General features: G+C 41.6%; 1 protein-coding gene across 3 annotated transcripts; it reads right to left on the bottom strand.

Moving 5' to 3' along the window:
* Window positions 1-1,095: 1,095 nt before the first annotated feature.
* MMRN2 (multimerin 2) lies at window positions 1,096-21,723 on the bottom strand. Of its 3 annotated transcripts, XM_064717110.1 has the most exons (8): window positions 21,685-21,723; window positions 19,675-20,051; window positions 10,110-10,232; window positions 9,736-9,842; window positions 7,723-7,788; window positions 6,478-6,651; window positions 3,522-5,426; window positions 1,096-2,503 (listed from the first exon to the last, which is right to left on the bottom strand). In XM_064717110.1, the coding sequence occupies exons 2-8, from the start codon at window positions 19,953-19,955 to the stop codon at window positions 2,115-2,117; spliced, it is 3,045 nt and encodes a 1,014-aa protein (XP_064573180.1). In that variant the 5' UTR covers window positions 19,956-20,051; window positions 21,685-21,723; the 3' UTR covers window positions 1,096-2,114. The 3 variants fall into 3 exon arrangements, with proteins under 3 accessions (XP_064573180.1, XP_064573179.1, XP_064573181.1); XM_064717109.1 differs by lacking the exon at window positions 21,685-21,723 and having other exon boundaries at window positions 19,675-20,071; XM_064717111.1 differs by lacking the exons at window positions 6,478-6,651; window positions 21,685-21,723 and having other exon boundaries at window positions 19,675-20,071.
* Window positions 21,724-24,147: the final 2,424 nt, after the last annotated feature.

The following is a 24,147-nucleotide window of genomic DNA, read 5'->3' as shown; positions in this document are numbered from 1 at the left end:
CACTCTGGAGTCAGTGTTCTCTGAACACATCTGGCGTATTCTTCGGTGAAAGTACTCTGGTAAGCACAAGGAAGGACACAAAACCAGACTGGATGAACTGCAATGCTCTCTGCTACCTCCTGTGTCCATTTCCAAGTGGTTTTCATTCCAGTTGAAGCTTTCTGTCAAAGCTTTAAAAACAAAGTGTTCTGAAATATATATGTATATCCTCTCCCCCTTATGTAACATACATAATTCACATATTCCCCAGTGGTGCTTGTTTGTGGAACTTGGCTGTAGGTGCAGAATTGGTGTGCACTGAAAAGGGGGTGTTCCTTGAACCACCCTGACCTAGGCAGCACTCTTGGCCTGGCTCTGCAGAATGCTGCCACCACAAAATCAGGAATTGGAGGAACACTGGTAAAAACCCAGCCAGGTCACCCCAGGATGGGAGCTTTGTACTGAAAGAACCTAACCTTACAATTTGATGGTTTTCTTCATTTCACCCCTTCAGTTTTATTCTTCTTTCTTCCCGCAGATATTTTGAGCAGAAGTGGGACAGAAAATGACACTGAGTTTGCAGGCACTTTGTGCTCACTGCAGCAGAGCAGTGTGAGCCATGGCCCCCTGCTAGAAAGACAGGAACACCTGGCCTGGGCATCTCCTGTGGAAATCAGCATTGGCCAGAAGGAGATAAGGAGCATTTCTTGTTAGTTTTCTTGGATTTTTCAGGATAGAGAAAACAATCTTCTGAGCAAGTCAGCTGAAGTTGCTTTGTAGCTTTATTTCAGAAGATAGGTATTGTCTGCTTGTCAAACTGTTGCTTTAAGTGCATTGTGTGTTGGTACCTACGTGTCGGGGGTTTTTAACAGTTAATGAGAGATTAGTATTGCTTGGAATACAGGTAGGTGGGGAAAAAATTCTTAACAGCAAAATAGATTTGTTAAAAAATGCTACCTTAAAAGGGTGCAATTTACATAATAAGAATTTATATGTTCATCAAAAATACTGAAAATTTCAAAGTGCATTTCATTTTGGCAAATTTAATTGTTTTAATATTGCTATGTAAGATATTAGGATAGATAAAAATACCACAATACTTGAATGTCTTTAGAGTGAAAGTCTTTGGGAAGTTTTATTTGACAGAAAAAAGTTTAAGACATGACCAGGCATGGTGATTTTGAAGTTTTGGAAATAAAAAGCCCTCTACATTTCAGAAGTCCTACTCTTTGATTTACTCTAATTACAAATTTATATTCAGCAGTGACAACAGACCAATGAGCTTGCCTTTTAAATTTGGTTTTGCTTGCTTGGTTTTAAAATATTTACTAAATACTGAACTCTGGGCTGAATTCATTAAATAAATCTCCAGGATTAACTTTAGAAATAAACTGCATTTTATTTAGAAGCAACAATGCTTCTAAAATATTGTTGACATTTTCCTAGTCTCTAAATGTAAATGTAACTCATCTTAACAATGCTTTAAATTTTTGCAGTGTTGCTGACATATATCACAGGCCAAGAAACAAAGACTGGACCATTTAGGAGATCTTGCTTGCAAATACTGGCAGTAGAGTGAATTTTACTGGGTTTGATGGATCTCTTCTAGTGTTCCTGTTGTGCACAGACTGAAACACTGGAGTGAAGTTTCCAAGATAGTCTCTGGTCCACAGAGAACTAGAAGGTAAAATTGCCCTGGCTTGTGGGTTGTAAGGTACCATTCACATAACATGAGAATGTGCAGTCCTACCTAAAATCTTTTCCTTGTCACTGATTTGGTTATTTGTCATGGGAGGATATTCTTTTGCCAAGGGAAGGGAGAAATTTGTGTTAAAAGTGAAGAAAGTCCCACAAAACATTTATGTGCAGTCCTCACATTGGAAGGATTTGGGAGTGTGTGTGCTGATACATCTGGAGTCCAAACCATTAGCTTTTTACTTGAAAGAAAATCCCATTGCTGCTCATAAGCAACTAATCAAAAGCCAAACACTTCCAGAAAAGAAGCATGAAGGCAAACCTAGGGTAGTGCTATGTTTGAACACATGCAGTAGCATTGAATACATCACAGATGAAGCAATAGTGAATGCATCCATTGCATCTATGGAAGGAGATTAATAGAACATAAATGTCACTATTCAAGTTTTAGATATTAGGAGTCCACCCATAGTTGTCCCAGGTGGGCTTCGCTTCACTACAGAGCCGTGCAGCAATTCAAAGCACACCGTCTCCCCCTTCTCCATTTCTGCTATAGCAAAAGTAGTCACGGTGTTTCCATGTGGGGTTTTCCTCTGACTGCTTGAGAGAGTTCTTTTGTACCCACGGCTGAAGGAGAGTTGTCCCAGTGCTGGTCCTGAGCTGAACTCCACAGAGATGAACAACAGGTAGACACCTTTGTGTGGTGCTTTAAAGTGGCCATGTTCAGAGAAGTAGCTGTTTCCATAATTTAGATAAGTTTCATTAAACCTCACAGTTTTTTCTTTATCCTTTCTTTCTGAGAATCCCACATGGAATGCCACCAATGAGTCTGAAAAAGAAAGAGGAACAGGATTTAGCAGTGAGTGAGCATTCTTCTCTCCCCAGGATCATCAGGATGGGAGATAAGGTGAATCCCTATCAGGCCTGATTTTTGTATGCTTTGCAAAGCTAGGCACTGGAAATGGTGATGTGCACTGGAGTAGATCAAATGATTCCCTGGAACTCTTGGAAAAGTATAACACTGGGACCACACAAGGAGAAAAAATATCACTTTTTAACTGTCCCCAAAATAAATCAGTTAAGAATATGTTCTCTGCTTATTCAGTCTTAACTACAGTTTTGCAGCACAGCTGCCTAAAGGGCTGATTTTTGCTCTGTTATTTGTCCATAGCGAGGGCTGCAATCATAAAGGCCAATGTTAAATCTGTGGTAGTTGTAATTACCAGGTGCTTATGGTCACATGCTTACAGGGAAAGGGAACTGCCCAGCCCTAGTGAAATATAAGCTGAAAATTTGTCTCTGAAGCTTGGTTGTAAGAGAGGGAGTATGTGCTCTCTGGTCAGTCCTGCCTGTTCCACTTGTGCAAATTACAGCAGTTCATTTAATGCATCTGTCTGTCTTGAGAAGGATTTGGTGCTTTGAGTACACTCCTTCCAGAGCCAAGTAACAAAATAACACGGAAAAAGAAGCATTCCACATTCGCTTCCAAAGAGAAGACTGCTACTGCATTAACATGAGCATCTACAAATAAAATTTGTCTTCTAAACACCTGAAGGTGAATTAGTTCAAGACCAATTTCCTAGCAGCTATGGCGGGTGTAATTTTATTTGCCTTAACCAAAATACAGCAGAATATCAGCTTGGTTCTCACTCAAACTGGTTTTTTTTCTCTATTTAAACTGGTGGAGGGGGTGGGTGTAAGTAATGTCAGAATTTCTCCCTCCAGCATCCCACAAGGTACCTGATAGCTCTTATAACTAATACTAATATGCTCTGTGTGTGGAACTTGCATCAGAGCCTAGAAAGAAGTTAGACCTGTACATGAGCAAGTCAAAGAAAAGAACACACCTTTTTCCACAAATCCTGTCTGCACTGTATTTCTTCCACTTATTGCTTGTGTATTTTCTCTGTGCTTCTCAGATCTTTTCTTGTCTCTTTGCTTGTCTTGACCTTTCTGTTGCCTTCTCCCTTTTTTCTGCAGCATTGACTGAATCTTTGTAACATCCAGACTTATATTTGAGGCACCTAATTCTTCATGACTTCCAAATAATTTTTTGAAAGTCACCAGATGTTCCTCCAGATTCTGCTTGATGGTTGCTAAATCTGCAGAGAGACTTTCTACAGAAGCGTTGAGTGGCTCAATTGCATTTGCTATCGTATGATTGCAACAGAGACTTATGTCACCTCTGGATTCGTGCCTCTTGACTGCCAGGCTCAGATGTTTGATATCATTCTTCAGAGTCATGATATCATTGTAAGCTGAGCTCTCCAAGGAGTCATCTTTGGCAGCCTCATAGTTCGGTTCCATGTGTTCTCTGACGCTGCGTTGGCTGCTGACTTCGTGTAGAGTAGAGGAGGTTTGTGTTTCCTCCTCGGGGTGCTTAGGAGGCATGTGAGCATCATGATGATTCTGGTGACCTCTCTCCAAGGGATGAAATCTCTTCTTAACAGATTCTAAAGTCACATTTTGTTCTTGTAGTTTATCTGAAAAGTGTCTGACAGATTCTTGCAGCTGAAATACTGATGGTATTAGGCTACTGAAATCATCTTCAAAAAAGACGTCCAGAAATTCGTGTCTCAGTAGAGCCTCCAGTGCTTCTTCGTGCCGCATTGCGTCTTTCAAAAGAGAGCTAAAAGAGCTGTTGAGATACTTGATTTGTCGATGAATTTCTTCATCTTTCTTCTTCAGCAAGCCCATGTCTTCTGAAAAAGCCGTAACCTGTGACTGAAGCTGTCTGTTCTCTTCTTGACGGAGGTTGAGAGACAGATGGATGGACGGAATAGCTGAGGAGAGCTCTTCAATTTCACTCTTGAAGAAATCTCTGAAAACTGACTCCAAGTGCTTCATATCCTTTGGCTGGGTATCTTCAAGGGAGTAAGTGCTATTCCTTGGATCTTCCTCCAGCACATCAGTGTCAGCAGATACTCTCTGGCAATTGCATTCCTCCATGTACCGCAGCAGATCTGAATAGGTTTCCTGAAGGTTTGACAGAGTGTAGTTGAGCTCTGCTATCTGCCTTTCCATTGCTGCATTGTTTTCTTCCATAATAACTGATTTCTCAGCCAAAGTTATTGTAAGATCTTCTGGCCTATACTTTGAGATGTTCTTCTTTAACTCCTTAAACCACCTCTCTAAAACTGCAATATTCTGAAAGGCCACATCTGACTCCATGTAAAGTTCTTTAAGCTGCTTGGCATGTCCTGACAGCATTTCATTCATATGTCTGATGGTTAACTGGCTGTTTTCATCTTTGGGACCATGATGTAAAGAGAGTTCTGTTAAATTTTTTTTCAAAGCTTCCAGTTTATTTTCCAGAAGGTTTTGCTCTTGTTTCATGTTTGCTATGCTGTTGTTCATTGCTAAGAAATGGGACTGCTGTATCTTATGAAGCTTCTTGAGTCTTGTGTCAGTATCTGCCTTGAGCATGCTGAGATTATGGTGAATATCAGCCTGCTGCATGTGCACTTTGTTCTCTACATCTCTTTTCGCCTCATCAACTTTCACTATGTTTTCTTGGACTTTTGATTCAAATTTAGTTCCCAGCTCCTGGAATTCCTTCTTGGGCACAGTGCTTTCTTGGAATCTTTCTATGCTTTTCCTGTTGGCTTCCACATCATAGGACAGATTTCTTACTATGTTGGAGAGGTTCTGTAAACTTTTGTTGAAGCTTGCCCACATTGGGTTAAAATGTTTCCTTAGAAAATTCTCCACATGAGGAAACAAAGCTTGCTGCAGAAGCCTTTCCTGGTGATCTGTTAATACAGTTGAAAAAAAAATTAAATTTAAATTCTGCTTTTAGAACACAGTCTAGACAGGTTAACTCAAGTGTTCATTTTTCTGTAGTAGTTGGTGTCTTACTCCCCAGAATCTGACCTCATGATAAATTTCAACAATTGCAAAAATAGCCTATTGTTAAATCAAGATTATTATGAAGCGCATGGTGTCTAAGAGTGTGCAGAAAATAACTTAGATTTGTATTGAGTTCCCCATTTATATCTTAAAAGTGATGTTTTTTGAAACCTGTGGACAGGTGGTTTTTCCAGTGGCCATAACTGTCCATTTTCTCAACAGTTCTTAGTGGGCGCTTCCTTTTTTGACTGTGTCATAATGTTCTTTTTCTCATGCTTTCAACCCCACAAGGTTATACAGCATCTTAACAGCTGAATATTCCAGGTGAGGAGTAAATAACTTGAAAAATCTGTGAGGTATCTGGACTGTATGAAAATTATACTAAGGCTCAGTTTCTAACTTTATTGTTCAAACTTGAGTGCCTTGAAGTTCACTGAGCACTGTATAGTCTGTATCATTAGAAAATGTTTCTGCAAGCCAGTGGCTCCCTATGGTGGGTTAAATTCAGCAGCTCTTTTTCTCCTACTCCTTTATATGGCAGAAACAATGTTCCAGAGATGGAATGTTTCATTTTTTCATGAAACACCAGTGTGCTAATCCACACATCAGAGTATACAGCATGAGTATGGAAAAAGAGCAGATCCAAACTCTGCATCCCCAGAGAAGAGAAGAAGCCATAGAAGTAAAACAGTAAGGTTAACAAATTTTAAATATAAGCAGCCTCTTTATTCTGTGATTAAGGCATATTCTGAACAGTGCCTTTCCTTAATTTCCCATTTCGAGTTACTCTTTGGTTCATTCATTTGCATTGGGATTGCACCCATTTTTTCTCTCTGTAGAAGCAACCAGCAGACCAAGGAATATCAGGGTATTTTTGCTTTCGCATTTTCTTTCTGATTTGTGTGGTTTCACAGGGCCTGTCATGGGCTGATAGTTCTGCATCAGACCTCTCACCTGAATTGCTCTCGTTCACTTCTAACACCATGCTTGTACCGTTGTTCTCAAATAGTCTCTGTAAGTCACCTAAGGTGCTGGCTGCTTGATGAATATCACTTTGAAGATCATCCAGTAAAGCCTCATGATTTTGAATGACTTCGAACATTTCTCTTGAATCCACTGATGTTGACACTAGTCACAAGATTAGAAAAACAAAGTCATGCAACAGGGTGCAGCGACCAGGTGACAGGTATTCATGCAAGACCTCTGAGAACACCTGTCTGGTTTTCATTCTGAAAATTTTGCGCTGACATTTAGGGAGTCTGTTAGATTTCTGGCACCTTAAATTGCAGTTGATCTGCAAGGATTTTTTCCAGCAGTGATGGAAACCTAATATATTCAAATATTTGCAGAGAACTTCAGCTACAACAGCCATGATGGCAATAAAACGCTCTTAATTAGAAATCTCCCCGTGCCATAAAAATGTTTTGGAGTACTAACTCTTTTCAAGCCCATTGACTGAAAGGATGGCAAGGTTTAACAGCCTAGAATAAAATGAGGGGATGAAAGAGCAATTGAGACATTCCACTGAGGAATCAGGAGCACAGTGTGTGTCAGAGCTGACTCATGGAGGGGCCCTTTAACTGATGTTTTTCTAAATAAATACTTGTGAATCTCAGCTGTAGATTTCAAAGTGTGCAATACTTCCCTGAAGCTAATTTCTGAAAGGCACTTAATAACACTGCAGGCCACACCACTTCCCAGCTGGTAAGGGAGGGTCCTTCGTGCTGCTTACACTGGTAGGGTGGGTGGAGTGTCTGAGATAAAAATCTACAGTACCTTGTAATTGTAATCTCTGAGCCACTGAGGGGCTGTTCTAAAATAGCATTTTCAGTGGATTGTTTTTCTGGTAGATTTTTGTGAGCATGGGGGGCTGTCCTGTGAACCCACTGCAGAGCAAGGGGATAACATCCATGCCACTGAAAGGGGTAAGGCTCTGCACCAGCTGGCATCCACTGTTCACCAGACAGCTTTGAACCTTTGGGATGCTTTGTTGTGAACATTCGCAGGGTGTTATAGCAAAAGTCCTCATTTATGTCAGTAAATGTATTGTTTCAAAGCTTTTCCAGAGAATGCTTTCACTAGAAAGTTTGTCCATAGCTTATCACTTTAAAATTACAGCTTCAAATCTTTCTTTCTCTCTCTCCTGATCAGTGACTGAGAGGTAAAAGGATAACAAACAAAATAACTTCAAGCACATACTGTGGTTTGAGAACTCCTCTTCTTGTCCTTCAGTTTCAGTTCCTGGCACCAGAATAAAATTAGGATCTGCAATTGAGATATGATACAGCTGTGAAAATGTTTTAGATGCAGAAACTACTGCAGTTTAGCAAGGCCACACAGGAATTTCGTGTGTTGTGTAAAAGGTATGGAGATAGGTTTCATGAGGAAAGAACACCTTCTCTGGAAAACTTTGTTTCCTTGCACTGGCAAATAACATTGCATACATGGCAATGCTATGCAGTATAATGTAGGGATTTTTAACTCATGCCAAGCTTTGCTCATAAGAAATTAGTCTATTGCAAATAAATGGGGCTTTTTTCTTTTCTGGGGGCCCCATCTAAAGATCTGCAAATTCCTCTTCCTTGTTCCACAGTTACCTGAACACCCTGGTGGCAGCAGCAGTGAATGATGCTGTACAAATGAGAAGATATTAATGGAGCAGCTGGTTTTGGTCAATGAGTGTAACAACAGAGAGGCTAAAATAGTTGCACTGCATTTGGTAATATCTTTCCAACATTATGTGTGAAGTTCACCAAGAGATCAAACCACAAATGAAGGCTATCTGTGAAGTAAAGCTAAACCTCCAGAGATTTTTATCAGTGGAGTCTGTAGGTGAGTTAGATGTAGATTGTGGAAAAATTTTCAGACATATGTTTGCCTTTATTTTTATGGTTGACTTAATTGCTAGAGGGAATTACCTTTTATCCAGTTAAATTCCCTTAATTCTATTTAAATTCTTAAATCTGTTCAAATTCTGCTTTTTGAGTATTATTTGCTAAATCTTGCCATTGCCATTTTTAACCACCATTCAGTTTTTAAACCACACTGTCTCCCCTCTCTCTATTAGCAGCTGCACAGATCATAGCATGGTTTGTGTTGGAAGGGGCCTTAAAAACCATCTAGTTCCCACCTCCTCACCATGGCAGGGAACCTCCCACTAGACCAGGCTGCTCAGAGACCCATCCAACCTGGCTTTGAGCACTTCCAAAGATGGGGCACCCACAGCTTCTCTGGGAGACCTGTTCCAGTGCCTCACCACCCTCACAGCAAAGTATTTATTCCTAATACCTAAACTATACCTGCCCTATTTCAGTTTGAAGCTATTTCCCCTGGTCTTAGCACTACATGCCCTTGTGAAAAGTCCCTCTCCATCTCTCTTGTAGCCCCATTAGGTACTGGAGGGTGCTCTGAGTTCTCGTTGGAGCCTTTTCTCCCCCAGGCTGAGCAGCCCCAGATCTCTCAGCCTGTGTCCATAGCAGAGGTGCTCCTGCACTCACTCCAACAGGTCCATGTCCTTAAGGTGGGGACCCCAGAGCTGGATGCAGGACTCCTGGTGCAGTCTCAGGAGGACAGAGTAGAGGGCCAAAATCCCCTCCCTCAACCTGCTGCCCCCACTGCTTTATTCAGCAGTGCAATGGGTTACAGTAGTTCACTCCAAAGGCTGTTCCTGGAGCTTTCCTGGAGGTCACAGTCTGGGCACTGCTCCTGCCTGTGCCGTGGAGCTGCTCCCTGTAGAGGAGCCAGTGCCTTTGCAGCCAGGCTAATCAGAGAGGAGGAGCAATGCAGACTGCAGTGTGAAGGCTGCCCTCTCCTCTGAACCTGGACATGTTGTGATTTCATCCTGTGAACTGACCATAGGAACATTTCACACACTAGTGTTGCTTTCTGATGTCACCAGTTTCTACCTGGAATTAGGCATTCCTAGATGGAGTTGTCTAAGATGGACATCTGACAGGCTTTCCAGCAAATTAATACCTTTCTCCATACAAAGGTGCTATTAACAGAAGAATAAGGAGCTAATGCTATTTAACTATTAATTGCAGCTTATTATGACTGCTCTTGTCTCAAAGTATCAGTGATTTGGGACATAGCAGACTGAAAACACAAGGCACCAATTCTAAAAAAAGGAGAAAATTTAGGCAGATTCATTTCTTGCCATTGTGCCTGGCATTTAGTCATCCATTCCTATACTTGCTCTCCAGCTTTGCTTACCACGCTGTTCACAGTCCTTGCCGATAAATCCAGGGCAGCATTTCCACTGCAAAGACTTCAAAGTCTTCTGTTTCACTTGGTAGACTGGCTTCAGGGCTGTCCTGTACCTGGAGAGGAAGGGTCTGGGCATTAGATTTATTGTAATAGAGTCCTTTGCAATCAAGTTTGGACTGATCCTGAATGCTGTAGTATTCTGATGAGGTGTGGAGACCATTTTATTATGAAACACATTATTCCAAAACAGTTACCAAGGAAGATAGAAATTTGTTTTAAACTCCCCTAGAAATTATGAGGCTTCAGTACTGTTGAAAACATCTTTTAGATACTTCAGAGAAAATAATGTTTTCCTCACTGGTTTTATTTAGGACACTCACATGATCTTCTGGCAGTCTGGGGCTCCGTTGGGGCAGGGCTGTTGGGAGTTGACAATGTACTTCTCCTTCATGCAGGCTTCTATGTATGTGACCAGGCGGGACTGTGTGAAGGAACACCAGTTCCTAGAGGAGGAAAAACGTGGGAAAAGAGTTTGAAGTAGGTCTCTAAGTCTCTGACTGTAACAGTGCCAAGAAAAAGTGAAAAGCAGAAAGGCCTTTATTTTTACTTTTGCATTCTTTCCCAGCTGTATGATGAGGAAAGTGGAAAATGCTCTCTACCTTCTCTCTCCACTCCCAGTTCATTTGTTTTCATTTGAGATGTTTATCTGTATTTGTTACAAAAGGGCTGATTGTCTGAACTTTGATGCATTAGTTCCATTTCCAGTCCTTTCATTTTGCAGGAGAAATTTCCAGCCCATGATAACCTGTGGGTTAATGTCACTTTAAATGTCAAATGGCCTTTCTAGGCATGTTGCCATTTCAGATGCCATATGACTGACTCATCAGGTTGAGGCAGACTGCCTCTGAAAACTTAATCCAACATTAACTCCATAAATAATATCTTCCTAAGTATTACTTCTTCAACATATATAGTAAGTGATTGGATTTTATGAAGTAGGCTCGCTTCAAAATAATTTCTCCCATCATCTGCAGGAAAATAATTTTGAGGGGAAAAGGGTTGTTTTAGTTTTATGTTTCTAGCAAGGACAAGTGAGTTTTAACAGTCTGATTCATTTTCCAAGTCAGAATTACATAGGCACCTATTAATCCCCAAGTGTAGGTGAGCTTCTTCCTTTAAAGTCAAGACTTGGCAGTGGAATGTTGGCTGAAGTTTGATGGTTGAATCCAAGACCAGAAGGGGCAGGAAGTGACGAGTAATAACTCTAATGGAAACAGCTGAACTTTAGGCAGTGTATTTTTAAATGGGAATACAGGAACCAAATCTCCAACTATCAGCATATATGGAAAAGGTTTGCCTCTCTCAGGGAGTTGGTGTAACAATGGGGAACCGAGTCCTGCACGAAAGCAGAAGCTGGCACTGTAGCAGCCAGGAGAAGGGAAGGAAGCTGAAAACATCAGGATGGAAGGGCAAACAGCCTAGGCTAGCTGGGAACAGTTCACCAGGCTTGCTGGACCATAGCCTGTTTTGTTCCCCTGTTTCTTAAGGAAAATGTGATTAAGATTTCAGCAAGCACTCATGCAAGCAAAACTCTTCATCTGGTAGAAGCAAGGGCAGGAATCTGGCAAAGGCTGCAGTGCTGGGAAAGCAGGACAGGAAAGGAGGCTGCTGCCTTTGTTGTGATTTCCAGCCAAAACAACTTGTCTGATTTGTAGCTTTGAGGCCTTTACAAGTGACTGGGGGAAATTTTGGACCCATGATCAATGGGTGTCTTGATTCTTACAGGACTGAACTGGAAGACAAATCCTCAAATTTTTAATGATTACTCTTCCAGAGTCAAACACTGCTTGTGTCAGAGTATAAAACCACTCAGTAAAATCCAGCAGACCAGCACACATGCTCTGGTGACATCTGCCTCCAAGGTATGCCTAAGTTTACCAGGTTTACTGTTTCCAGGCTTTAACAGCTGTGGCACTTTTCTGGTATTTGGTGTCAAATAACTAGAACAGGGTTTGTGCTTGGTTTTGGGCTGTCCTCTCTCATGCACTTGGCAAGGCATAGCTGGAAGAAGCTCTCCCCCCTCAAATCCTCTCTACTTTTTCCTGGGGAAGTGAAGTGCCCAGGCACTGGTGCTGGAGCTCTCTGGTGTCGTTGCTAGGTGCAGGATCCCTGCCCCTGCCAGCAGGATGCCTGCCAGATCCAGGCTGGAGTCTGCATTCAGTGTGGAAACCTCCTTTTAAAACAGGATTCTTTGGCTTCAGGGTTTTGTTCTTTCCTAATGAAAACAATCCACACCCAGTGAATCATCATCTGGGCTGTTTTCTTTTTTTCCCACCATATGCAAGTCCTTCCTAAGAAGTTCTTGGAGTCATGTCAGCCACATAGAGCAAAGCCAATTGTGCACATGCATCAACCTGTGTGAGCAAGAATGAGGCACTGTGGGACTGTGAGTGCTTTTGCTGTATTGCACAGGTGGATTTGCACAAACAGAACAGAAAACACAAGGATTGCTTTTCAAAACATGTTAAAGTGTTGGAGGTACTTGGTGACCTTCCCAATTGTAGAAAGCTGTTATGTTTTATCAGAAATTGATTGGTTGATCCCAACTTGATGCCTGCTTTGGACTAGTGTTCTGCAGAATGAATGAGATGAGGGGGGAAAAAGAGGGGAATATGATGGACTCTCAATCAAAACATCCTTTAATGCTTGCCACAGTTCTTCATGTCCAGTTCTCTTGACTATATATTCACTGGTTCTCTCTCACTTGATCTTAAAAGTTTATTTGTGGAGCTGAAGGGCTGCATAATACCATGTTGTGGTTTTAATCACAAAAACTTTCAGAGCTTTTGAGTTCCATAAAACTTATCAGAGTTTATTCTTTCCTCAAGTAAGTAGATAAGGCCTGGAATGAGCTGCCAAATAGATGCATGTGCCCAAAGATGAAACTTCTATTGCAGTATTTTTTTGCACAACTTGTCAAATGCTTCCTTTAGGGAAACCTTGCTATCTGTAACTAAAAATACTCCTTAACGGGATTAACCTTGAGGGAAACTACGTCATTCTTTAATGTTAAGTGCAGCAATGTAAAAGACTGAGAAGGGCTTGATCTAAAGTTCAGTGAGGCATGCAGGACTTCTCTGGCTCCAAAGGCTCTGAATCAAGCTGTGAAATTTCAAAGAGCTGCTCCTTCACAAATAGCACTTTCTTTCTTGAGCTGGTTTCTGGAACACAGCAGCTTTGTGTTCTGCTGCTGCATTTATTCTCCTGTTTGTAACTATGTCACTTCATTCACTGAATATGTAACCAACTTAACACCCTCTGCTTTTATTCTCTTTAATACAGTTTTCTTTGGTGCAAACTTCTGCTGCCAGGAAGAGAGAAGGACAGAGAGAAGCTGCTCATGTGAGGAGAGCAGAAAAGCCTTCCCTGTAATCTGGTGAACATTAACATTTATCACAATGCTGAAAGTTAGAGCAGCTCTTGAGGGAACCCTAGCAAATTCAGGGCTGCAAATGTTTCATTTGTTCAATAGCTTTTCCTGGTTCACATTGTAAAGAAATTAATCCTTGCTTTTTTAAACCAGGAAAAAGTGTTTTAATAGTTTTCTTTGCTAGCCTGTGGTGTTGTTTGTTGGGTGGTTTGTTTTTTTCCCCTAGACTTCATTCTAATTATGAATTAATCTTATTAAATAGAGTCTTCACATGCATCTATTCACTTCTGCCTAATTCTGAGGCAACTGTATTCTTATGTCTGAGGTTAAATATATCTGATGACAAAGCATTCTGTATTTAAATAAGATTCAACAAATGTAGGTTAGCTCAGGCTCTTTTAATTTGAATCTTTCAGGTATTTAGAAACTGATACGAAAATTATTTTTTTCTTACATGGGATCTATTGAAACATAGCAAAATGGAGGCAGTTCTTTCTCTGATTCTAGGATTTGGCTGGGCCACCTTATATCATAGGAAACAAAATAAAACCCACAGATCCAGGAGAAAAGCTTAGATGGCTGCTCTGCAGTATCGACTCTGCTCAGATGAATGTGGGGTCGCCTTTCCTTCATACAGACAATTGCAGTGTGCCAGTGAGTGTGAGTAATGCTCCCCAGCTCAGTGAGGCACTGACACACTTCAGTTCTCTTTGCTACATGTTCTCTTGATTGGCACTGAAGTGCTTAATTTTAGATGTGTCCTAGATCAGTGGAATTTTTTCCTGAACAAAAGCTTCAGGAATTCAGGATGTTGGGACGTTTTTCATAAGTTTTGTTATTCCTTTGGCTGTCCTGGTCCAACTGAGTTGTCCTTCACCGTCAGTTTCCTCAGGTTTCCATTCCCAAGGAAGCCAGTGTCTATAATTACTTTGAAAACTCCTGCCTAGCCATGCCTGCACCTACTACTCGCAGTGTGCAAAACTTTTCAAGACCATAACATTTTCCTATACAGCAAAAAGGCACCAGATAAGCAGTAATTCCTCCTTACTGTGCTATAGGAAGGTAGTAGAAGGCTTTATTTCTGTTTAAACAAGTGATTTTCCACTGAGTTGTACAGAATTACTTCTGATTTATACCAATTGAAGCCAAAAGAATTAGGCTTTAGCTATCGTTGGTTTTTCCCTCAGTGCAAATTTCTCACTGACAAGAAAAAGCAGCCTTAATAAACAGAAATAAAGTACCACATTTAAGTTAATCTAAACTAAGACTGTGCATGTCAGTATTGAGGCAGACGTATCTTTTTCTATTTTATGAAATACAGAAAGTGTTCAACTGTTGGAGAAGGCACTGGGTTTCCAAAGCAGCATGGTGTTCCACTGGGTTTTAATTAGCAGACAAGTGATTCCTGGTGGTCTGTCAGTGAATTCTCCCGCTCTTCCCAGGCAGCCAGCAGCTCTGTGTTAGAATCAGACAGCAGAAACTCTCATATTTCTCCTTTCCCTCAGGAAAACTCCCAATGGGAATTGAACTCCCCCTCAGGCAGGGTCTGGGATATCCCCATGTCTCCTCCTGTGAAACACACTGGTTTTCACTGGAGTGAGAGCAGATTGCTTTGCAGTTCATCTTAACAAACTGGACTGAAAAGAGTGGCAATGGTAGTTTCAAACATGTGATTTCCATGCAGTGCTGGAAACCTTCCATAGTCCTGAGTAACCCAGGCTGAATGCAGAGTGTATTCCAACAGCTAGACTGTTATCAGTTGGGGTAGTGCTGGCCTGCAGGACATCCTAAAACCATAATGCAGTGAGGACTTTCAGAGCAAGTGCAGTCCTGAACTGGGAGGAAGAGTTCAAGGAACAGCAGGCTTGACTGCGAACTGATTTTGAGCCAAATCCAACTGTTGTACAAACAATTCCAGAGGAGTAAATGCAAGAGGATTTTCCTCTTCAAGAGCATCCACAGCCATTACCTCATTTCTATTATCCCTCCTCAGTGGAAGCTCTGCAGCCCATTGAGAGGGCAGCTTACACTTGGATTTTATCCTTTGATTCCTGCAGACTTAAGTTCCCCCCTAGTGCAGCCTGATCACTCCTTTGTCAGACCTCATGTGGAGGCAGGAATTGCAGCCAGTGGCTCCCTTTGGCACACCTGTGCTGATGCCAGGGAGTCAGAACTGCTTGGGAAGCCAAGTTCCCACTGGTGTGTGCTGACTGTGTGTGGGGCACCAGGGGAGGTTTGTTCAGGGCTGCCCACTGATCACTGCACAAGCAGGAAGGTGTTGGCTCCAGGTGGTGATAGCACTGACAGTGCTTCTGTGGTTATGATGCTGAAACAGGAGCTCCCTTGCTATCTGCTGAATAAATTAATTGCTGCAGCTTGCAGTAATGAGCTGTGAAACAAATCAGTCCCATGGGCACAGAGGGTTCAGTAACTCCTGCACTGTGTGGAATGGAGCAGTGTCATTTGCACCAAGCAGGCCAATGGGGACCTGTTCCACCTGCAGCTGAGCCATTCAATGACAGCCAAATATTGGAGAATTTCCTGAAGTCCTGAAAGGAGCCAAGTGCCAAACTTTGATAGGAAAGCTTTGCTTCTGTTGATGCACTTGGCACTGCCAAAGCTATTGTTGAGCACTCAATGGCTGTTCCACGGCTTTCAGGAGGTCAGGGGCTAAAGATCACTTTTAGCTGCACTGCATCCAAACTTTTACTTTAAGTGTATGTTCTGTGCCCTTTTGGTGAGAAATTTCAGTATCCCATAAGCTTCCTACAAAAGTCCCTACCTTTTTTTGAAGAAATAAATTAGTCAGTGTGGAACTGGTCTTAATTAAATTAATGGATTCTTCCTGTAAAAGCAGACAAAAAATAATAAGCTATTAAGATTGAACACTGAGTTTCCTTAGAATAATTTGATTTGGGTTTTCTCTGCTTGTGTACACTTGGGAGGATAGTTACATGTATTGACACACTGGGTAGTCTCGAGAACAGACCTGGTTCTTTGTGGCTCCTTGATGTGGAATGAGAGGAAGAGGTGAGAGAGATAACACACCTGGCTGACATCAGGAAACCTTCCTCTAATCAAGGGTGACTGCACAGAATTGTGTGTCCAAAACTCAAAATATATTAGTGAAATTAAGGATATGCTTTAGCTGAAGATTTCTGCATTTCCTGTTTAATAGGTCAGGTGGTAGAGTTTGGAGACATTTTACTTTTGTTTTTCCATTTTTTTGTGGGTATGTTGTAAAAAAAATCCCAGGAGATGACACTGTGTGTTTGTGGATTAAAAAGAAAGAAGGAAAAATGAACCTGCCCAGCTGCAGGGCAAAACCAGACCAGGGGCCACTTGGCAATGATTACACTTCTGGAAGCAGAAGTTCTGTGAGAATTTGGATAGATGGGGAAGCCGAAGTAGTTCTGTTCTCCTTCCCGTTCCAGCACCACCGTCCATTTCTCCCTTACAGGGTGAGCCATCCACCTGGGAACTGGCTCTGTCAGTGTTGTTACTGAGGGGGAAGGTTAAAAATAACCTCTGCTTTTTCCTAAGATTATTTTTAGCCTGGAATGCTTAAGGGATCTGGTTTACAGTGTTGCTTGACAGACAGGTCAGGCTAACTGAGGGTGCAGGCAGCTTTGGGCTTTGCTGCATGTGCCTTTTACATGCTTCATTTGTCTTGGTTTCTTTAATGAAATACAGCACTAAGTGCATGAAATCTGAGTTGTGAGCCTGACTGTTCCTGATGTACAGGTCCCTTGATTTCCCTTTTTAATTCTGCTGAAAGTTTTGGGTACGTGTGGATCCATTTACCTCAGCAGTAGAATAAAATAGCTGAAGTCAAACCACACAACTGCTGGGGAGAAAGGCAATATAAAACTTGATTTCCTTTGGAAACTTTGATAGTTTTGATTTTGTACACATACAGACACCTGTCCAGTTGAACATGCAGAGCTTCTTCTGTTTGTTCAGATAGAAGCAACAGCTGAGATACTTCTTACTGATTTATATTTTAAAGCTCTTTCATGAGAAATCTTATTGTTCTTAGAGGAATTAGCAAAATAACATATCCAAGTATTTGACTGGGATCTAATGATTCATTTCATCTCACATGTTGAAACAGAAACCAGAGGATTCTGATTAATACCTTGTAGTACTTAGTCATGATGGTCTCAATTATTCAAATAACTGCAATATGGAAAATGATGCTCTACATTTCTTTAAAATGTAAGAATATTTTGTAACTACCACTATTCCTAATACAAAGGGAAAATAAGAAATGGTTGAACAAAACACATATTGCTTTTATTTTTTTTAAGTAATGAGAGTCAAAGCATTGTCACAAAGACCAAGTTACTATAGACTATTTGTTTCCTAGTTCTGCAAAAAACGTATTTTCTTATTTCAAAAGCAAAGTAGATGTAAGACATCATTTCGGTAGAAAACTATTCTCCACCATCCTGGACCGTTTTTTGGCATGTCTGTCACACCTTTTTATGGCATGTCTTTCTTTCCCTCTATCTCTCAACTCCTATTTAACTCCTGATGCCTTTCTTATTGTTCTCCTCCTGAGAGATATAAACCAAATTTTTTGATGATGGCTTTTTTCCAGGGAATGTGTCACACTTGTAGGGAGGAAATACCAGATTCATGACAACATCTTAACTGTGCCTAGCATGGTACTACAGCCACAGCAGCTGACAGGCACGAGAGGACTTCATGCTCTGAAGGTGTGTTGTTTCAACCATTTTAGAATTTGTTCTGTGGTTACAAAAAGAATTGTGTTGTCCCTTCTTACTCATCCTCTCTCCCTTTACTTTTAGGTATAATTCCTCTCAAAGTCTTCAATTTCTTTCCTAAGACCTATAAGCTGCCTGGCCTTGTGTGTACTGTAAGTGTGACAGCTCTACAAAACAGCAAATACCTTAAAGCTACTGCCAGACTGGATTTGGATTGTCTGTAGTCATCCACATAGCTTCATAATTGGGAAGAATGTTATGATTTGACTCATTATCCAACTATCTCCATAAAAGAAGGAAGTATTTCTCTCCTTGGAAGGAAATTAGGATGAGTCATAGCTGGTATTGAGCTGAATTAGACAAGCTGGTGCTGAACAGAGCTACAGAGGCAAGGAAGAAATCCTGATTAGGACAGTATATTGCAGCATCTTGCTGACCTGTAATGCTGACCTTTTCACAGCACTGAATTTTCATAGTACTGGGAGTTTTCAGAATGTTTTCAGCATTTCAACCACAGTCAGATGATTATCACCTTGCAGAGTAATTTGGAAGCCCAGAGTGCCCCTTGGGCCTTGTTTCCTTCCTTTGACCATGAACTGCATTAACCAGGAGTTGGTCAGTTAACAGAGCACATCATTATCAAACACTACCCATCAGGAAGCCTTGCAGGCTTTAGGAAGTGCCTTGGGGCTATTGGGGGGAGGTACAGATTTTTGGGAAGGTGTATTGTGAAAGACAGCAAGGTTTTCATGCACTCACCATGTTACACTCAGAAGGGAGGCCTTAATTTTGCATGTAGATGAGATTAGAAACAAGATCGCATACTTCAGTTTGCATGAAAGGGAAGCACGGCATGAGCAAGGTTCTGTAGTCTCTTCCCATCTCACTTTTTACCTTTCCTCAAGAGCATTTAAAGGGAAAAATACCAGGGCATCCTAAAGCACTGAGCTGTGAACAGCACTAAGTGTGCTGCTGTTTCAGCTCTCCTGAACAGGGCTCTGCTGTACCCATCCATCAAGGCTATAAAAGATTCATTCACTGTCCTGCTTGGTTTTCATCTATTTTAAACATTTAGAGACCTACTTACGTGCCCTGTAAAACTTACACAAATCATAGGGTTTGGGAATATTTCTAGTGAAGTACATGCCTTTTACTCTCAGAATGGCTGCTCTTCTGCTACAGATTACCATGAAAATAATTTTGCTGGCATGGAAATCTTTGGAAGGGGGTGGGGGTGTGAAATTTGTAGTAATTTTCATGCTTATTCATTATTCCTTACCTTGTTATATTTACTCCTCACTATTTTTATTTTGCTAACATCCTGCCATTACCTTTCTCTCTCCATTTCCAAGGCCCAAGTCTGCAGGCAGGCACATTCTGCTAATGGGCAAAGTTTGCCATGCTCAGCAGAAATAATCAGCATTGGTTCATGATAAGAAACAGTCAGTAAATTGACTTCCTCTAGTTCTCCTTTGCCAGAGGTAGTGTTTTGGTTTCTGGCAGAACTGGGAAGCTTCACCTCTGCTGGATGTGTGCACACCCCTAACCCCAGATTAAGCAAAGAGCTGGTCCCATCTGTGGTTTCATCTTCCACAGGCAATTCAGCTTTCTGTTTGTGGAGTTCAAGCATTTAAACCACTCTTGTTTGGATATAGATTGGCCCCTAAAATCGAATGTATTTTAAAGAGAAGCTTCTAATGAAACAGCCCTGTACCAACAGAATATAAAAGTATCAGAGAGGATTGCACTCCTGGTATGTGTAAGACACACATGCTGGGTACTTACCCGTTTCGGGGCCGTGGGCTCGCAGCTTCCAAATCCTCTCTCTCTTCCTGATGTGAGGAGATCACACTTGAAGGGTAATCTCGAGTGTCCTCCCTGACCCGTTCTGTCTCCCAGTAACCTTCTTGGCGTGGCAGAGGAGCTCTCTGGGGGTGTGCAGAGCTCTCATGCACTCGTGGCTTGAAGCTGTGCACGGAACCATCACGATCTCCGTGATGGTCTGTGTGTTCCGCCAGCCTTGCCAGTCCTACCGCGCTACAGACCAGCAAAAGCTTCACCAGCATCCTGGCCTTCTTCCCCTCCACTTACACCTGTCTCTTCTTCTTTCCTCTGAAGCTCAGCCTGAATTACTTCAGAAATGCCCCAGCAATATTCTTTAACTGGAAAGTTGGAAGAAGGAAGGAAAAAATTAAAAAAAAATTTGTAACAAAGAGCGGAAAGAGCTCTTGGCCCTCCCAGCCACTGTGGAAACGTCCGTGGCTGTTGAACAATGTGAGCCTGGTTCCTGTGTGGGGCTCACACGTCTCTGACAGGGGGGAAAATGAGGTGGTAGGAATATAGCTTATTCAAGGAACTTCTGAGCTTGCCTGCCTTCTAAACTTATCTGTGAACAGGAACTTGGCTTTTATCAACTGCCTTCTCCCTCAGGCACAGGAAAAGGATGTTAGCTTAAAGGAAAGGAAGAGAAAAGAAAGGAAAGAAAATACTGAGTGCTCTAACAGACTCTCATTACACTGCCAGAAAATGTCACAGACCTGCCTGGTCCAGTGCTGCACATGGAAATTTTTCCTATGGTTTAAAGGCTGAAATACCTTGGCTTTAGCAGCAGGGTATTTGTGGTATGTAGAACAAATTGTGGGTATTGAGGGACACAGAGCAAATGTACAGTAAAAAAGAGCCTACAATCATCCATTCTTCTTCAACCTTTGCAAAATAGCTCTGTGAATCATAGTCTGTTTCCATCAAAATGGAATATTTTCATGAACTTGTCCTTCAGAGACATCAGGTTAATTTTTAAGAATTTCTGTTTGGGTTGTCATCTCTGGGTGTCAGGCTTAAGTTTTTTTTTTTAATTTTAAATTAGCATTAAAGGAAAAGCCACTAGTCAAGAGCTGTTGTCAAGAGCTACCTCTGTCACCACATTCTAATAATATTTTTTTAAAAAAGGCTGTGGAGGTTGCATGTAGTTTTCTTACTGATTTTGCTTTGCTGGTGGTGCTGCTTTTAGTTTTGTTGCTTTCATTAACTGTGTTTCTTCTTTCTGTCTTGCAGGGTGAAGTGCTCTGGCATTTTAAAGAATAAAGTGAAGTAGAATGATGCTCCAACTGAAAAAAGAAATGGGAATGCAGGACTGCTAGATCATCTTGCAGTATGAATGATGAGATGATCAGCCATGGTTCAGTATGTCTTGCAGAGCATTAAATGTAAAGCTTTTATGGATTTGTTCCAATACCACCTAAAAATAGAGGAAAAATCTCTCCAGGATTTTAGAAGGCCTTGTTATTCGAGGCTGTGAATTTGCATCTTTTTATCACTGGCTGGATTTTCACCCCTCTCCTGATGCCCCTATTTTATGCTTAATGGAAGAACATAGAGAACCACAGAAGTGCCCTTCCTGACCTGTGGTAGACACTGCTGCTTGAGAGCAGTGACAGCAATATATGGGGCCAGGCAGGGAGAGATTTTGCTAATTCTAAGGAAAACCTGTTCTTGCTGTAGCAGTCACTTCTCCAGGAAGATGAAATCACAAGGTCTGGACTGAAGACTGAAAAAAACTTAGAGCAACTTCCCTCTGTTCCTTCCTGCTGCTTTTATTTCCAAATTGTGTGCATCCTGCTGTAACACATGTCAATGTGTGAATATTTCATGTGCCATGTTTCACATAGAGATGTGCTTTTCTCACAAGTAACTGGATGTGACCGAAGCATTATATTTGTTTACGTATTAGGACCATTATCAGGAAGGAACTGAAGCAAACATGAGACAAAACAAGCAACAGGGTTATAGCCTGACCTGCAGTGAGATCCTGGCTTGCAGAGAAGTGACTTGGTGCTGCAGGAGTTGAAGTCATCCTTCATGGGTGTGATCCCTCCCAAGTGATGGGACAGTGGTTCTCTGCCATCCTCCTGGCTCAGAGCATCTGCTACCCGTCCAGGTGCAAGGACCTGTTCTCTGTATCTTTGTAATGGTGCTGCCCTGTGGGTGCAGCAGGCACAGATTTGAAGGTTAATAATTCAGCACAATGGTTTTTTGGTAGTGGTTATGAAAGATGCTAAACATGGAGCAAGGTAAGGGATGAAGTCCCTTTCTTTGTGGTAGGCATAGCATAAGATGCTGCCATGAACATATGAAAGGCATTCATTTTTCAAAGGAACTTCCTTATTGAACTGTAGTTGAGATTTTTGTGTAACAGCTGTTATAATTTGTGGTACCTGAATAACACATTCAGGTTATACTGTTGGTTCAAAACATCAGATTTGCTGGCAGAATGAGCTCTAAGTTTTCTTTTATACCTGTGGAGGAACAGGTATGAGGAGTGTACCTACTCAGGAATGAGATACACGTTTTGTGGGGTTTGTTTGTTTGTTTTTATGTGAGCTGTTGCCTCAGCATGGAACCAGGGAAAACAGACATATATTTGCTGTAACAACCTGCTCCTTGCTTTTTAGGTGAGTGTCTTCTAGGAGGTACTTTCTAGATGAGAAACACATCTGTGCACCAACTAACATCAGTAGATATTTAGTCACTCTTCAGTTGCCTCGTTTGGTGTAGGTGTACCTTACACAGCTAATGAAAACATGGGTGAATTAAATCAATTTAAAAGATAGTTTGGAACATTATTTGGAAGGTGGTATTGTGAAGTGTTATAGTGAAGTGTTACTCCAAAAGTGTCCTCAAAACCCATTCAGTAAGGGCTGTTATACTAATAGTGGTGTGGGGATCTTTGGAGGTGTCCTGGTAGTTCTCACAAGTTTTTAGTGGTTCTAAGAACAGCTAGCCAAAAGATGCTGTTCCTCCACTCCTCATCCCCAGTCACTAGTGACTTTTTTCCCCCTGTGGTCTTATTCATGGAAATGCTTGTTCTCCAAGTATTTCTAGGAAGCAGTTCCTCAAAGTGTTCAAACTTCTTCAGACTTCAAGCTAGCCTTTAAAGAGTTGATATTGCCAGTTACACTGGATCGATCACTTATGCCCTGCGATCTTGCCAGTAAGTGTCAGGAGTGCTCTTGCCTTGTCTGGTAATTCTAACCACTTCCATTAAACACAGCTCTTAACCCCCCCTGGTATTGCCCTCCCCAAGAATTCAGTGTCCTGTTTGCAATTCCACAACCAAGTCATCATATGCCAGCACCATCTCCTGGGAAATCTGCTTAAGGTACAAAATCTCATCTTGGCCCCTTTCCTTTTGTTTAGGGTCAGAGCCTTGCAGCTGCAGATGGGTGGGAGGTGGGCAAGCTTGGAGTAAACAGTGCCAAACAATGTGTTTGATCAATAGCCTGTCTGATAAATGGCTTGGCTGTACTTGGGAAGAAAACTCTCTGGCTGTTCCAGTCAGCATGTCTCTGGAGAAACAGCCCTTAGAAATTCAGTTTTCACTAAATAGAATCTGATAAATTTATTTTCTGTCTTTCCAGATTCACTACCTACTCTTAGGTGGTGTAAGAGCTGAGATGTAAAGCTCTTAATTACAGACTTAAGTTATAAATTTGTGTATTTAAAAGGAAAAAAAAAAATCCTTGAAAAAATGTTTAAAAAGCCAAGAAAATATGGAAAGCAGGTGTTGCTTTAGATTCTTATATCCCAGTTCCCAATCTCTGAAGCAGACTGGATAACTGAAAAGATTTTATGTCTGGGAAGACAGTTTTGTTGATAGCTGCACAGCAAGGGGATAACTTCTCATTAGGCACTGGGATTTAGATCTGGAAAATGCTGTCTCATCCCTTGCCTGCTGCCAATGCGCGCTCATGCGTGTGCGGCTGCTCTGGAGGAAGAGAGCACGGGGAGAAGAGTGTCAGGAGGGGACTGCAGGGCTACAGAGCAATTCCTTTTGCTGGTGTGTCCATCAGAGGGAGAAGATGAATTCTTGCTGCCTGTATTTTTAATGGTTTGCTCAAAAGCTCTCAGTGGTATTTGACAGCAGAGATCAGTCACGGAAGATCGCTGTACTGGCAGCACTCTGTGCGCTGCATGTGGCTCATCCCTGTGTGTGTTCCTGGAAAATGGCGTGGCCCTGGCTTATTCATTCCCTGGCTAAGGAAATTAGCTCATTACCTATGCAAACATACATGCAGGGATTCAAGTCCTAAACTGTTTGCCATAGGATGTCAGACAACTGCTTGTTTTTGTTAGGGCATGGAAATGACAGATCTGTGTCAGTTCTCCTTTCTGCATTTTGAAGTTTTCATAAATGGAGACAGAGAGGAAGGATTTCTGTTTATATATAGCAAGGTTGGATCCTGTTAATGTTAATATTAT

Source organism: Zonotrichia leucophrys, chromosome 6 (assembly GCF_028769735.1).
Source record: "Zonotrichia leucophrys gambelii isolate GWCS_2022_RI chromosome 6, RI_Zleu_2.0, whole genome shotgun sequence".
Classification (NCBI taxonomy): domain Eukaryota; kingdom Metazoa; phylum Chordata; class Aves; order Passeriformes; family Passerellidae; genus Zonotrichia; species Zonotrichia leucophrys.
The sequence above is the reverse complement of the archived record's forward strand: the minus strand, read 5'-3'. Positions and strand labels throughout refer to the sequence as shown.